The sequence below is a fragment of the Trematomus bernacchii genome, unplaced genomic scaffold, assembly GCF_902827165.1.
Source record: "Trematomus bernacchii unplaced genomic scaffold, fTreBer1.1, whole genome shotgun sequence".
Classification (NCBI taxonomy): domain Eukaryota; kingdom Metazoa; phylum Chordata; class Actinopteri; order Perciformes; family Nototheniidae; genus Trematomus; species Trematomus bernacchii.
The window spans coordinates 3,056,111-3,072,890 of NW_022987409.1; the positions used below are offsets into that span (position 1 = coordinate 3,056,111).

The following is a 16,780-nucleotide window of genomic DNA, read 5'->3' on the forward strand; positions in this document are numbered from 1 at the left end:
TCTGTCAACACCAGATAGTACACCTAGCCTGGAGCTCGACTCAGTGTTGGACATACACATATTCTCTTTTTTCTGTCTTCTTCTTTATTTCACGTACACTAACTCGCATTCCTGCACAAAGACACCTGGACTAATAGATGTGTGCTCACAAAAAGAAGTATATTGAGCATTTGTAGAACCCTTTTATGTGAATTGTACTTAAAATGATGCTTGAAAAAGTGAGTGGCCACTTAAAGCACTTGTCTTTTCGATTGGTCCCCATCTGCAGGGTTTAACATAATGACCCTTCATCCCTCTCTAATTCACACAAATGGTACCCCTTGACCTCTTGCTTTTGGAGCTTTTGTCACTGGTAGGGCCACAAGCTTCTACTTCTGCTGCTCTCCCTCCCTTTTTCCTCTCTCTCTCTCTCTCTCTTTCGACGAGTGTAACTCAGTGGCAGGAGGAATTGTTGGCTAATATTGCTTTCCCTGTGTAAGGCATTTACAAAAGATACACCGCCCCATGTCTGGATGGCCTGGCTGCATAATTCATGTCTTGGTGTAGAGCCAAATCCTCTATTAATTCCCTTCTGCTGTCCTTCTCAAATGTGTAATGGGTTCTCGGTTGTCATAAAACTCTGGTAGCATCAGCTAATGCCCACGCTACCTCTTCCACACTGACTGGTACGGAGTCAGAACCACAACTGCACTCAGATCAGACCAGAGCCCTCTGTAGCCATATTTTATTTATCACACCGTCCTTCAGTTTAAAAATGTGTTTGCTTTTAAGGTTTTAAGATTAACAGTGTGCTTCTGACACACTCTACACTAGTATATGATAGACTTGAGGGATATTACATTTTATATTCTGAGCATTCTTTATCCAAATTGGTTTTATCTTCACAATTTCTTCTGTTTTTCTTGTTTCATGGCTATATTTGTATTTGTTTGAAATGTCACGCCTGCGCGGACACAGCTGGTGACATCATTTGTAGCTATAACCGCAGAAATGTATACACAAGGTTATTGAATAAATGTTCTCTGCTTCCTTCAAGGAAATGTGTAATTTATTTGCCTGTTGTTAAACATTACTTCTGGGGGGGACACATAATAAATTAACATATACTGCAGAGCTATTAGCTGGAGCCAGAAATAACTTGAAAAGAGAGATTGGTGCCCTGCACTTGGTGGTGTACAGGCTTGCATCGGCCTTTGTTTGGACAGCGTTTGCTAAGGTGTGTTAGTGTTAAGACAACAAGAGTGCCACCTGGGATAAGACCAGAAAGCTCTACATGTCTCACATTAGGATCTGCATCTTAACCGCTAGGACAGCAGGACAGCTGAGTGTTTGGCAAAACGTCGTTATCAGGCAGGAAGTGTAACTTTTGACGGATAGTCCAGATAAAAAGGTGCAAACAAAGTGATGAGTTTGAGGGTTTGAGCAAAGCAGACACATGTTTGGTTCAGTGGCCCTACTGAAAGCAGAAGTTGGTAACCTTGGAAACCCTGAGCAATTATTATTTTCTTGACAAGAAACAAAGTATAGTTTAAATGTTTCAAATATCAAACCTTTGAGTATAAAAAAAATGAGAAGTCAGCAGCAGAAAGTGAAGGTGTTACTGCAGCATTACTAATTTAGTGCATACAGTAAAGAGGTATTAAACATTAGTTTAATGGATGGTTGTGTCCTGCTTTAATGTGTTGATGGGTTTGAGTGAATCTCTCTTACTTACAAATTATATCAGTTCCTCTAACATGCGCTTTGAAGTGTATTGGTTGACTGCGAAGACATTCCAGCTTCAGGTCACGACATTATAAAATCTGGATCGCTGCTTTGTGTACGCTGTATGTGCATAACACACACGCAAGCAAAATGTTTAGAGAGCATGACCTCACTGTAAGCAGCGGGGCGACGATTGTAGACATTGCTATCGTGCTGTGACGTGGGAGTTACGTGCTAGAGCTCTGGTTTGATTTCTTCAAAGTGACACGGCCAACAGAGCAGGCTGCTGTTCTCACACCGTCTTCAGAAGTTGTAATAATATGGACAGGGTGAAAATAACCTTTTTTGTGGTCTTCGTTTGGGCACGGACTCATGCATAAAACAGACATGAGAGTTAAATAGAAACCATTACAGAACAGGGAAATAGTGGGTCTGGATCTAACTCTATAAATCTACTAAGAGAGTCAAAACCAAACAAACCATATTTAGAATGTTGTTTAGTAGACTGCATTAGCATTTCAACAGATGTACACATTTATCATTGCACAACTATTCTTGCATTACAATGACTTACCACATACACCTCCGTTTATAGTCCCTGTAAACCGGCTTAATTCTGGCTTCCCATTTCAGAATGTGGGTGCATGTGATTTGGAGTGTGTTGATCACATGGTTAACAGGTGGGATGACTTGGCTGATGTAGTAGAAAATGTTCAGGCTGTGGAACAGCTGCGAGTGAACAGGATCTGTCCGGTGTCAGCCCACAAGACTTGGAAAATATTTTTCAATTCATATTCTAAATAGTGGGATACATTACAGTGATGCGATGCACTTTGGTTTGTTCTATGATACAGGAAGGGGAATTCTACGACGCATTTGACCTGCGTTAGCCCTGTTACTTGGCCACTGCTGCAGACTGGGTTACAAATCTGTAAAAACAAAAATCACCACATAATCTCTATTTCTAGTTTTGCCAAACTTTCCAAAGTACATCTATTTATACAGCTTTCTGGGTCAGATTAACTGCAGCTCTGGGTCGTTTTCAAGTCCTTGCTTGGAATTTCCCATGTAACAGTAAATGTAATTTGTAAAATGTATGAAGATTTGTAAGGAATTGTGCAAAGGTGCAGCACGGGTAATACAATTTAAATACCCACATGAGTAAGGTGCACATTAGAATGGGACAGGAACATGTTTTGTTCGATTGGTGAACTCTCCTGTCACTTAACTTTTGAAGGACAACTTGAATAAGGACTTTTGTTCTGGAGCAACCCCATTTCATCAGGTTCATCTTGTCTCTTTCCATGTTCCCATCACAAAGAGTAACAAATGCCTGGATGTCTTCCCACCTAGACACAAGCACAACAACTAAGGCATGTGTGTGTGTTTGCAGTCTGTCCCTCTTAAAATGCATCATCAGGAAACCGAGCCATCAAACACTAATCCCATATTTTTGATGATTCAGATAGTGTTGGCGTTAGCTGTTCCTAAATCTCCTCTCTCTGAATGTCTGGATTGAATCCTTTATGTAATCCTGCATCAAAGCAAAGCTAGTTGGGACTCTTGGGTCAATTGGAATTGACAGTGTGCTCTTCACTTGTTAATATAGCAGTAGGGTTAGCCATAATACCAGCATAATCCTTTTCTGTGATAGTGCATTTTCTATTTCATTCACTTATGCATTAATGTAAGGCCCTACTGTTTGCTTTTGTTCTCATTTTGATATGGGCCAGTACTCTTTGTTCCCATCTTTTCTTCTGGCAAGTTTCACCTAAATATGGTTTCACCTCTCCAATATATCAGTAAGAAACAGACACCTACTTTCATATAGTCATTCATATGATGAAAATATATCTAAAATAATCACAAAGCATCATGTCAAACTCATGTAACGCTCCAGTACCCACCAAATATTGGTTTTGAATAACCAGGGATCGTTTTTAATCTCCAAAGTAAAAGTATCTGTCACTCCATTCTTTATGTTTCTCTGTAAAATATTGATTTTTAATAAATTACATGCACTAGGACTCACTCAAATGCCGTTTTCAGGTCGCCCTCCTTTCCTCTGCTCCACCTCTTACTCCTATTCTTTAAAACTGTACACATGCATCACTCCTCTTTCCTTCTTCGCCCCTCTAGTACTTTTTCTTCTTCCAACAAGGCTGTAATTGAGCGTTAACAAACTGCGTAAAGTGTGTGTGGTTTCAATGCTGATCTAGGATCTGATCTGGCTGGCAGGATGCAGAGGAAGACGATGCCCAGGCTGTGTTCTTGGCAGATACATTAAGAGTTTTTTTTTGGTGAAGTAATGAATAAAGCGGCTTCTAAAAATGTGTGAAGGTTTACTGGCGATGTGATTATATGGTGCTTGCAATCAATAACACAACTGTTGGATTAAATAGTGATTTAAGATTTCAAATGGCTATATCTTTTGTGTCAACTTGATTTGATCTCATCAGTGTTTGGTCAAACGTCATTCAGATGGAGAGGATGTAGAGAGAAAGGGGTGGTGGATAATTCAAGTTTTCAGTGTCTGTCAGAGCTGAGGTTTTCATCGACCCCTTGATCGACCCCTCATTTACGTTAAGGGATCACAGAAATGAAAAGGTCTGTGCACTTAGTCCGCCATGCATTGAGACGTCAGTAAGTACACAGAGGGTTGCGACAGAACAGAAGGTTACAGATGGTCACTGCTGTTCCTGTTAAACACCAAGTGTACTGTTCCCATTATATAATGCCATTTAATCTGACCAGAACAAAGTACTTAAGTGCCACAGCGTTCAGTTGGCTAACAATGTGGTTTTATCAGTCTTAGCTCTTGCACCCCTTTCAAATAGTCAACAGTTTGTTTTCTGATCAGATCTCTGCATTTTGTTCCATGATCCAGCAGCTCACACTCTCTGTCTCTCTTGCTTTAAGATGCAGGTCTCACACTGGAATTGCCTCCTGTTTGAAGTTGCCAGACGTCAGCCTTCTATTGGCATAGTTTATTTTTCTTGTGTTAAGAATTTATGACTATAGTGGGCCAATAAAGGACATATTTGTGAGATTTGCAAACTTCAAAGCAGTTTGTACATAGCTGCAGTGCACTCTTTATGGGAACTGTAAAAGGTAAATTATATTGCGCTCAATTTGTTGACTAAGGTCGTGTACTGTGAGCCTATTTATTTGTATGCTGTCATAAAGGCAGGAGGTAGTTTGATTCAATACATAGATCACGTTTTCTAGTCTAGCACCTATTGCAAAGTGATTCATAGTGTATGTGTCACTCTTTATAGCCCGGCTGAGACTTTAGAAGAGGTATATACAGCTGTGTGTTTGGAGCCAAGCACACATTCACTCAGCTGCTACCGTATGTCATTTCCTCTTTTAAAACAGCATATGGATTATTAAAGTAAATGTTTGGCTTTATGTATTGCTTATTCCGACTTGTTTATTTTTTGTACAGAGAACACTGAGAGGGAGAGGAATAAGTCCTTTTTGGAAAATGTAACCTCACGTTATGAATTGTATTCCGTTTTTTTAATAGCATAACATTTGGATTTATTAACACTATTAATAACAGCAATTCTTAGGGAATTCAACATCAATATATATTTATATATGTATATTTTACATGACCCCTACCTGCTTCATTAATTATGATAACTTTATTATTGATTTATCATCCAATGTCACTATGTCAGTGTTTTGGTAAGCATTTTATACACGTCGTCATAAATAAAAAAACACATTAGTTTAGAATATTTAAGGTAATTAGCGTACATGTTTATGGTGTATTACACATTATGTAAACACATGTAGGTGTTACTACTTAGAAGATCACACACTGTGAAACAGAGCAATTACCTGATCACTGGTGCGCTTAGTTCACTAGATCTGATAATTCTGTGGAGGAGGTAGTCATAATATTCTTATGCATAAAAAGAAGACAGATGTGTCCTATTAAAATCTATGACTGGAGATGAACCACACGTCATAAAACACACTGTAAGCTGCCAGCAAACCACAGCGAGATGGACAGGCAACACGTCCTTCCATCATTACAACCTTATGATTTGACATTTGACAGAGACAACGTTATCAGAACACATGTGAATTATATGTGACTTTGAGGGGATTTGAAATATGATATATATCATAAGCTACTTGGTTACTGATCAGGCTTTGTTGATCCTATTATACTTGAACCTCCTCCCACAATGTTTCAGTCCTCTCGATCTCAAAGGCCTAACGATCAGCAGGCAGTTTTACAGTATTTGCTTTACAATCCTATTTGCTCTCGTCAGCTGTTAATTGCCGTGAAAGGGATCCTTAGCATTAATCCGATTTAGCAGGGGTGCGTGTTGGATCTCTGTCTGTTGACACAATCTCCATAAAACATTTTAATTTATAATAGGGATGTACAGTGGTGCGTGTGACAATATTTGATAGGTTAGTAAGATAGCTGTCAGACTTTCTGTATACTTTTTAAGGAAGAGTGAGACAACACTTAGTTCTCCTGCAGTAGCTGTCCATTGAGTGTGTGTCCCAGCAACCTCACATTTAGTTGACTATAATTTCAGATATTGCTTTGATTTTAACTGTTTAGATGTCAGTTGGCCATCCGAGGCACTACATGGAAGTTATTTTAATTTAATTTAATTTAACCTTTATTTAACCAGCATTGAGATAAAATCTAATTTACAATGCTGACCTGGCCAAGAAGGCAGCAACGTTACACATTATTACACATAACACAGACATATAAAATACAGAGAACACAACTAAGTAAATAAAAAGACGAAAAGCAGTCACTACATTGTGCACATTTGGGACAGTAAGAAAGAGCAGCTGGTGGTAAGGACCACTTCAATTTAAAACAGGCTATAGGGACAAGTGCCCTCAGTCTGAGGCTTGATTGAAGGTCATTCCAAGACCAAGGACCATAATAAAAAAGACTCCTTTTTTCAGCCTCAGTCCGCACGGCAGGTACCTGGAACTGTATCCAGGCACTGGATCTGAGGTTGTAAGAGTCACAAACTGGAGCAAATCTGGCACATATATACAGTGGAAGCTTACCCTACTGTAAATGGCTGTATACATTAATAAAAACCAATGCTGCATCCTACGCATACTAAGTGAGGACCATCCAGTTAGGCTATACAGTTTGCAATGATGAGTCCTATAGGGTGCATTTGATATATATCGCAGTGCAGCATGGTAGAGTGGGTCAAGTTTGGCCAAAACAGTGGGACAGGCAAATCTATAAATGGTATCACCGTAGTCCAGCTGGGACAGGAATAAGCCAGAGACCAACCTTTTACGGGAAGAAAAACAACATGTAAGTCTGTAAAGGAAGCCAAGAGTGAATTTAAATGTCTTAGTTAGAACTTCAATGTGGTGTTTAAAGTTTAGATTTCTGTCCAACCAAAAGCCCAAATATTTGTATTTATCAACAAACTCAACGGAGACGCCATCAAGGGTGTCAATGGAGAGGCAAGAGGACGCTGACTTGGGAGCAAAAGGCATTGCTTTGGTTTTCTTACTGTTCAATAGCAGTTTCGAATCAAGAAGTGGTAGCGTGATACAATCTGATTTTAAATTGGAAACGGCCATATCCAGAGAAGGAGCACATGAGTATACAATAGTGTCATCAGCATACATATGATAGGTAGACAATTATAATTAAAAGGTAAGGAAAATGGTTGAAATATGCAATCTAAAATCCCTTTATATAGTTGACAAGAAAGACCCGGGTCAAAAGTGCAAAATTACAACATACTGTAAAGGTGTATGATTTTTTAAATGGACAATTGAATGTTCTAAAAGGCAAGGTCTCTATGGAGTGAGGATCCCTAAATGGGGTCACAAAGTGAATTGAAAGGTTTGTAAGATTATTGTATGAAATAATAAAAGGAAAACATAATATTCTACTACAATAAGTTTGGTTTTCCTGGATTTCTTCCATTTGTGATTGTTAGTTTAACCTTTAAAGGATCTAGATATTCAGAGGATATGAGCTCCTGAACAGCGTGTGAGGACTTCATGTTAACTGATCATTGTTTTCAGATGTGGAACGAGATATTATGACACTATTTCATGTGCTTAACAGAATGTGTGTGCCCATAGGCCCTCTATCCTATTTGATGAATCCAGAGGAAGTTATTCCATCGGAACATTTGAATTTTTACGCAGATGTTTTCCCTAAAAATACAATCATGTTACATCTATTTTCAATATGTGTGAGATTCCATATTTCTAATACAAACCCCCACCAACCCACTACCAAAAACACATGCTCATAAACACATGGCATTCAGCGTATAGCCTTTCTCTGACTCATGAAGTGGGAGTCGCATGAGTGTGTGCACGGACTACTAACCCTGAGGCGAAGGAAGCTGTCAGAATGAGGCTCTCTGCAAGGCCACTCTTTGATGCTGGATCAATACTTTTTCATATGAGCGCTGTGTATGTGTCAATCATTGGACCTTCACTGCAGTTTCATCATATTCATCTCTGTTGGGGATCTGTAGTATTTCACTGGCTCTCTCCTTTTTCTGCAAGCAACCACACAGGCCTGTGATGATGACTCTTTTACAGTACTGTATGTGACAGTCTGTCAGAGTAGGAGTGAATCCACTCAATATGGTCCTGTGCTTCATTCCCAGAATTTCCCCTGATCATACAGCCTGCAGGTGCCTCAAAGGGCAGCTGGCAATACATTTCAGGATCTGGAATCTTATTTCAGTAGACCTCCCCTTGTGTGTGTGGTTCACACTGTCATGATGTACATTGGATGGGAGGTGGGAGAAAGATGGGACCACTCCACATGTCTTTTTTACTAGATTACTAAATTCAATAAGACGGCAGTTTTCCCTCTGTGTGGGATTCATCGCTTATTTACATTTTGCGCACTGGCATAAATTGATTGATTGATTTTATTATTGCGTTTGAGAAATTGCCAGCGTTAGTGGAAATTGTTTTCCTGTGCTTTCATTTGCATCACTCCTTGATATTATCAAGGAGCTTTCAATGTACAACCAATGGAGCATTTTCAGTTTCACATAATTTTGTATTATATCATTATTTACATTTAATTTTCATTACGCTAGTTATCCAGTGATTGATGTTGATTTAAAAAGGCTCCAATATGCGTCCTTGCACCTCTAATAAAAAAGCAAAGGAACAAAGAAAAAGAGGACGAAAGAGACAAAGAAAGAAAGAAAGGAAGAGAGAGAAACAGTGAGTTTGAAAAAGCATGAATACAAACTTAAGCTCAATCTTCTTTTCAAAGAAAACCTCAAGTGAGCTCACTTTCTCTGCTTCCTGCAAGGTGACAAACTAAAACGATACTTCCTTGCGTTGGGGCAACACTGCAATGAAGGCATCCCAGCAGAGAATGTTCTAGATTCTGCTCCTTGTACAGTACAACCACATTGAGGCCAGGCTATTTTGGAAACACAAAGCTCCGGCTCCAGACCTGGTTCTGTGCTTAATTCTGATTCTAATTTAGTGAGTGTGCTATTTGTCAAGTCATGATGAATGTGTCCCACCGGTTGACGGATATAAGCCTTGTTGAGTTAATCGTTCAGATTGCACCACATACATGGAAGTGTAGTTCATTCCTCTGGGCCTGACAGTGCTTCAGTTGATTACACATGTCCTTGAACCCCATTTTGAACATGAGGCAGGTGGCATTTATGAGCCTGGCTGTCACTGATGATGCTTTGTCCCATTAAGCCTGCTCCTCTGTTCTGACACTTGAACATAAACTCACAGCACAGTCATTGCGTATCACGTGCTATATACTCCAGAAGGTAAATACTGCCCACACAGATAGCACATCTACCATACTGTTGCCATAACACCTGAATGTGACCCGTCTCTCATAAGGGGCCTTAAATAGATGAGCAACTAACCGAAGCAAGATACATCTCACCCCCCTCCCCCTATTTGTACCCATTTCAACTTACTATGAGATTTATTCCTGTCAGAGTGGCAAGGACATCCATTGCAGTGTGCCGAAGGTCCAGTGTGGCAACACTAGAGCCTGTAGATCACCGACTATTATGAAGCCAAGTGACAGCTCATTCTGAGTGGCTGTTCTGATAGAGAGTGAGGTCCCAGGTTCGGCTGTGTCATTCATCAAGCCTTCTTCAATCCCAATATGCGCTCTTCATCAAGGCTGGGGCAAGGATGAAGGAGACAGGCTGTAAAAGGTGGTGCCCACCCCCTCCTCTGTTCATCCTCTTAGCCCCACCGTCACTCAGTTTTATTACCTTGGATGAGCCGGCATTTAGCGGCCTCATTAATAAACGTCGGATGGACTAATACATTTGTTGAGTCTATATTCTCGGCCTTTTACATACATATTTTCGATCTCAGCTATGAGCTCAGTTAGGCATACTTAAACATAAGCAGACTAGCTAGAATGAAAGAGAGAAAATAACTAGTGTGTTAATGTTGGTGACAGTCAGCCCACTATCCTGCAGACATGTCTCTCATTTGTAACCCTGTCTTCTGCAAATTAAACAAATACGTTATTTGTTTGGGGCGAAACGGAACTGAACAAGGATATCACTCATTGTTGTTTTCAAGCAACAATGTAATGCCACAGCCAGCAGTACACAAGCTAACAAACCTGTACAAAGAATGTTTTCAGTTTACTTATAAAAGTGGAGATTAGTTTAGCTCAGTTTCTAATGGATCAAGTACAGTAGCAGCACCTCTGCGCCTCAGGGGCAGAGAATGGGGTCATATTCCTGAAAGGAAACTAAGACCTTCTCTCTTGTCATACCAAAGCAACATTCAAGTTTCAGAAGTGCTGTGGTTTTCTTGGGAAAGGGGCTGTAATGGATAGTATCTGATGGGTATTCAGGACCTTCTGCTGGTGCGGAGGTGTTGCAGGTCATCCAGGAGCCTGAAGGAGGCACAGAGTTACTGATAAGTCCCGCAGGACAAAAGGCATGTGGTGATTAATTGCACTGGGTGTGGAACTGTGATTATCTGCTGCCTGTGTGTGTGTGTTTTGTGGGGTAAACACACTAGGGAGGTGTGTGTCAGGCAAAGGCTGGCTTACTGGATAGAGGCCCCGCTCTTGATGGCATTTGAGAATTCATCTTAGACCTGTCAACAGGACCTGAGGCGTAGTTTATGGCCCCTGCTTGTAAAGGCGTATTTTATTTCCTCCTGACCTCATGTATCCTCTATAGTAAGTTCAGCTTTCAAAATTATATTTAACTCAGAATCATCAAAAATACATTGACTGGTTTGTGGTCATTTAAATGATAAGGCCATATGCTGCCTCTTAAAATCCACATTAATCTATTCAAATATTGTATTATCTTCTGTATGGCCTTCTTAACATCTTTATTAAGGACCATCTTACGTTGATTTATCCATAGCTCTGCCAACCCAGGTTTAAATGACTCTTGGGCAGCTTGAATAGGCTATTTATATTGTAAGTTCAAGTGTCCAATTCTTCATTTGTTTTTCAAGGCAAGCACACCCCTGTTTTATTACAATGTTTATTTTGGGTATGCATATTATATGCCTAGAATAAAATGCTTGAAATCCTTAATACATTTTGCATTAGGTTGTAGTTAGGAATCATTCAGCTTTATTTAATCTATTGTGTATATCATTTGTATTCTGCACTCTCCTGTTACTTGCGCCCCACTACTCCCATTAAAACCAATTTGGCATAATGTACTCAAATACTATTTACTGGAAAATTAAACCAACTTAATGTTTATGTGTGTAAAAGTGTTTTATGATTCAAAGTAAACCTACAGTACAGCCAATTTCCGTCAGTAAAAGCTTTATGGCTCCAGTAACGGTGAGTGTGTCAGGTTTATGAATGCAGAGCAGAAATGTACCGTCCCTGTTTGCTGCTGTTAACATTGCACCCATGCAGGTCTGATTATTACTCAATAGTCAATAGCGCATTATAGTCAAATACATTATTGATTCATTAATAATAATCTGTTTAAACGTAAACATTTACTTTACATTTCATTAGGCGCTGACATAGACTAAAGTTATGTTGCTGTCAATAGTGCCCTTAAATTCTAACTACACAGCATTTTCTATATTTAGTGAGTACACCATCTTCCAATTAGGCCTGGGCTTTAAAGGACTTTCAAACCAATATTAATTGGAGCCAAGCACCTGCGATAAATGCGTTTCTCTTTCTTGGTTATGTATTGTTGTTTTTTTTGAGACACAAAGGCAGAGACTTGTACTTCTTGGTCTTTCTTGTGAATCGACTACATGGAAGTCAGTGTGTGGGCGTCTGTCTGCATAATGTTTGAGTTTATATTTAGTACTAAAGTGTATTCTTACTGGGAGTAGAAACTCAGTCACTACTGTAGTCCATTCATGTTTTAGCTTTCTGAATAGAGTTGGCTGAGGTTACGGACATGCGCTACAAGATTGTGATATTATCACAGCATGAGAAGAGTGGATAACAAGTCATCAAGAACAAACTCTGTGTGAAAATGGGACATCAGTTCCCTGTGTTAAACTTTAACACCATTCATGATGCCACTGTCTGGTATGTTTGACTTAAACTGAAAATAATTATGCTGCTCGCACTTGTCATAAAGGGAGGGGGGGGGGGGGGGGGGGGGGGGTAGTGGCTACTGATTATGAGCCGTCTCTACTCTATAGTTATTTTCACTACATGTGTCAAAGAGAGGCATGGCACTCAGCTCCACGAGGAAAAGAAAACAGAATTTATATGGGTTGATTCGCTCTTAGCTAATCCATCAACACAGAGAAAATAGGTCAATGATCGAAGCCAAGCATGGAATGTGGCCAGAAGAGGACAGATGCAATAGATCCAACACACACGGACAGAAACAGACGGCTTTCAGAGCATCCCAGTACAGAGTGCCTATGGACACACACATGAACAGTGACGTCATAGACGCTCTCCTTACAGTCACGTCGCTTACCGTAAGCATGACTTCATAAAAGAAGATCTGGCCGCTCCAGTCTACCTGGAAGCCTGTGCTTGCTTCTGCGTCTGCTTGCCAACTCTTACAGTAAATGGGATTGATATGTGGTGAACGGGGGGTCCATAATCACTCACATGACCGCAGTTTCAGTGACGCTGAAATACACACAGTAGCATGCATGCTTGCCCTGTGATACCACAACCTTTTAGTCCTCTGCTGGCCATACAGTCGCCACATTAAAGTGCAGCAGCTCATGTTCTGTGCCTGCCATAACAAAGACTCTGAACATCAAACTGTTTCCTTTCTCTCTTTCTTTGTGTTATTTGATCACTTTTCCTTTTCAGCGACCAAGGATGTATTGAATGCAGCCCCCACTGTTGATGGTTGTCTATCATTTCAGTTATTTTGTGAACTTGGTGTTGTTGAGCATGTCTCTTTCTCTCTTATCCTCCTATGTCCCTCTCTCCTCTCGTCTCCTTTCCTTCTCTGTCAATAATTGCTAATTACAGTGATTAAAAGCTATAGCTGTTGCTAATAGTGATGTACTTTTATTTGCCTGTGTTTCTGCCCTGTGTTTTTTGCTGTTGTTTCTTTGGTTTCTGTGTTGTGGTGAGCTCTCTAACCCCAGTTCATTCTGTTATGGCACCACCGCAGTCCAGGATGACGCTGCCCCAGGTACCCTGGAGTACATTATGTTACGGCAGGACTCCATCCACTCTGCGGATATAAGGAGTAAAGGGTCCCCCTTTCGTGCTAAGTGTCACGAAATCTTCTGCTGCCCGCTGAAGCAAGCCATCCACAAAGACAACTCAGAGCCCGAAGGTTTGTTCGCACCCCCTCCTTGTTTTGATTTGCTGATGCTCCTCGTATCCCCTGCCCACTCTCGTCTTGTTTTCCCCTCTCTCTCATATTCTGTGTGAACTGATAGTTCTCCACCCTCTTCTTTCATTCCTGTCCTATTTTCTGAGAGCATCTGGTATGCTTCTGCCCCTTTCTAGCATGTGTGTGTATGTGCATGAATGCGTGTGTGAGTGTGTGTGTTTGAACATTTAGTATAAGATTGAATGCTTAGGGTGTGTTAGCTCACATAGTACCTGTTGGAGAGCACTGTGTGTGTGTGTACTGTATGAGCGTGCATGTGTCTGCCTGCATACCTCTTATGTTGGACCGAATGAGGAGCACAGCATCTGTAGCCCCTCCCTACCCCAAACCATTAACTCGGTCATTGCCGCCCCGAGGCGCATGCACAGACCAAAACAGAGTGCAAAAGAAACGGCTAATAGATGGAGGCAGCTGTTGCCTTAATGAGTTCAATGACTGGGCAATTTCAGTATGTGCTTTCACTTCAACTGTCCTCATAGAACGAGAAAAAGGCAAAGCTCTTTTATCTTCCTGTCCCGAAGACTATGTGAGATTGAAATGTTTCATATCCAATACTAAAGTTGTGATCTACAAACTGCAAGTCAGCAATTCCCCTCCTTCCCCTCTTGTTCCCTGTGCTGCTTCTGCCTGTATGGTCTTGGTGGCTGCCTCCTACCTACCTACCTTCCTTCCTTCTTTCCTCCCTCCCTTCCTTCTTTTCTTCCTTCCTTCCTTCCTTCCTTCCTTCCTTCCTTCTTTCTTCCTTTCTTATTTCCTTCCCTCCCTCCCTAAAAAGTCCCACCTACTGCATCCTTGTTCCCCTTTAACCCTGCCTCTATTGTATTTACATTTATAGTGCCTAAAGCAGCATGAGAATATGTAATAAAGTGAAACAAAAGAAAATCCTATGTGCTCGAGGCATGCTTCCATACCATGCACTGTCTGGCGCTGAGGCTCTTTGGCTGCCTCATTTATCATCCACCCCTCAATAGAGTGCTAAGATTGTAGAAATGACTTTCCTTTGCAGACTTCCTGATAGGTAAGATATGAATGATCTTGCTCTTGATATGTTTTCTGCAATGTATTGCTCTGTCTTCTGTTGAATCGTAAAGAGGGCTGTGATTGGTAGCGCTACAAGTGGACATCAGTTAACCTGTTGATAGATGTCTGTGTGCACGCTGGAGGGCTAGAGCACATGCACTTATCCCTGTGAGGAAGGGAGAGAGGGAGATAAAGAAGTGGAGTACAAGCAGTAGTCTGGCTAAAAAAGTACAGATGTATTATTCAGTTTGGCTGCAGCTCTAGTTGGACTTGACTGAATTTACAAAGGAAGGAGAGGAGACTACAGCTGTTGCGTAAGCTGTTCAGGAGGACGTCATTTATGTAGATGCATGATGCGGATGGAAAGTGTTTAACCATGTGTGGAGCAGCCTGGCACGCAGAAACACTCCAGAGCTGCTAGGTGTAGAACACAAACACACTTTGTAAGAAAATCCAATGTTGACATATTTGTTTCATAATTAAAAACAAGGTTTATGTTTTGAGAGATCTGAGCAGAAAAGTCAGCCTTGTCTCATTGTTACCATAGCAACATCATTCAAACTGCTTAGTCTTGCACCTACTAATCATATGCATGGATTTTATATTCACTTAGCTTTAGGGTACATTGAGTTGAGAAGTCACAGTGGATTGGACGACAGACAGTTGGAGTTACAAAGTCATGAACACTTTTTTTACATGGTTAGATTATATTAAAGGAATAGCACACCTCACCGTCTAAAGAACAGTTTGTAGAACAATTAGTCACCGTGCTTTATTTTCAATTTATGAATGATACAAAAATGGAGAGAAGGGTTTATGAATTGTAAATAGGGCCGCATTAAACAACAGCAAAATTAAATCAGCACATATGTGTACACTTTCATTTGTTTTGGGGAGTAGATTTTTCTTTTCACCTTAGAGGCATGTAAGAAAAACACTTTTTTTCTTTTAAGAATTCAAGGTAACAGGGGAGGAGTAATTGATATACAAATGGTAATAGATTTGGTGAAGTATTCCATTTAATGACAACTATTAGACCAAATGTAAAATATGAAAGGACGTGTTTTGAAACATCTGTTGATCAGTTGCTGGATTTTGAGTGGCTGACAGAGACAAACATTAAGAAGAAGTGATCTGCAGTATCATTTCCTCTGAGTCTAACTCACCTGATGCACATCCCAGCACTACATTAGGACGGCTCAGACAAAGACAGAGATATTGGTTTCACCAGTCAGGTGAGACGTACTTGACAGAACAACACATCAGCAGCACACAGGCTTAGACTGTGGCACCTCAGAGGGTGAGTTCAAATCAGATCAGTTCATCTCTGCAGAGCTACAGGGAGCGTAAGAACACAGATAGACTGGATTTGTCTCCTCCACCCTCAGGTCTGCGTGTGCTGCCGGTTGTCAATCACAAAGTGTGTTATATGTCGACATCCTCTGACACGCTCTTTGGCTCGATCTGTGACACCACCTCTCGATTCCTCTTCATTCTCAAATTCTCTCCTGTTTCCTCTGCTTCTGTTTCTTTCTCTTTTCTCTCTCGCAGCAACAATAAAAGCTGGTGCCTGAGGGGACCGATCTGTGTAAATATTCCATCCATAATTTAGAAGACTGCAAGACTTTGTGTATCTATGGCATAGCCTGAAACTATAAACACAGACTATAGTTATTCATATAGAAATGTTAACAATATAGGGTGTGAGCAGTATCGGTATGTTTCATTTGAATTAGATTAACGCAACGAATGGGTTTTTCTAGTTGAAATACTCAGTTTGCGCCATTGGTAGTCCAACAATTGAAATACTTATGTAAGGTAATGAGAAATATGCATTGAACTGACCTAGAGGCTATACTGGCTGCAACTTTTGCCTCATGTTGGCCGGTTTAGATTTAAAACGCACGATGACTTTAAACATGTAGCATTCCAGACAACATGTCACAGAGAAGAAAAGGCGGAAGTTGGCAAGTAAACTCTGATTATTTTGTAATATGAGCATTTGTCGATAAAATATCCTCCCCCCATACTGTATAATACGTACAACTGCAGTTCATGAGGTAGCTTCCAAAGTTACAGTCTTTCCCGTACAAAATGTTCTCTTTGTATTTCCACACAGCGAACTAAAAAGACTAAACTTAACTACTGTATGTGATTAAGTTATTACAGTACATAGTTGCACAGAACAAGGCCAATGGATTTCCCCCCCATAACTTACAGTGGAAGCTCGT

At 40.5% G+C, this 16,780-nt stretch overlaps 1 protein-coding gene across 2 annotated transcripts in view; it reads left to right on the forward strand.

The window, feature by feature from the left end:
• The window catches only part of fgf13a (fibroblast growth factor 13a), an 82,891-nt gene that overhangs the window by 25,366 nt on the left and 40,745 nt on the right, over positions 1-16,780 (forward strand). The window contains exon 3 of one of the 2 annotated variants that reach the window (XM_034135891.1): positions 13,302-13,469. The exons of the other annotated variant lie outside the window; for it this stretch is intronic. Within the exon in view, the coding sequence (XP_033991782.1) occupies positions 13,302-13,469 (168 nt within the window). The remainder of the gene's footprint in view (positions 1-13,301; positions 13,470-16,780) is intronic. 2 annotated transcript variants of the gene reach the window in all.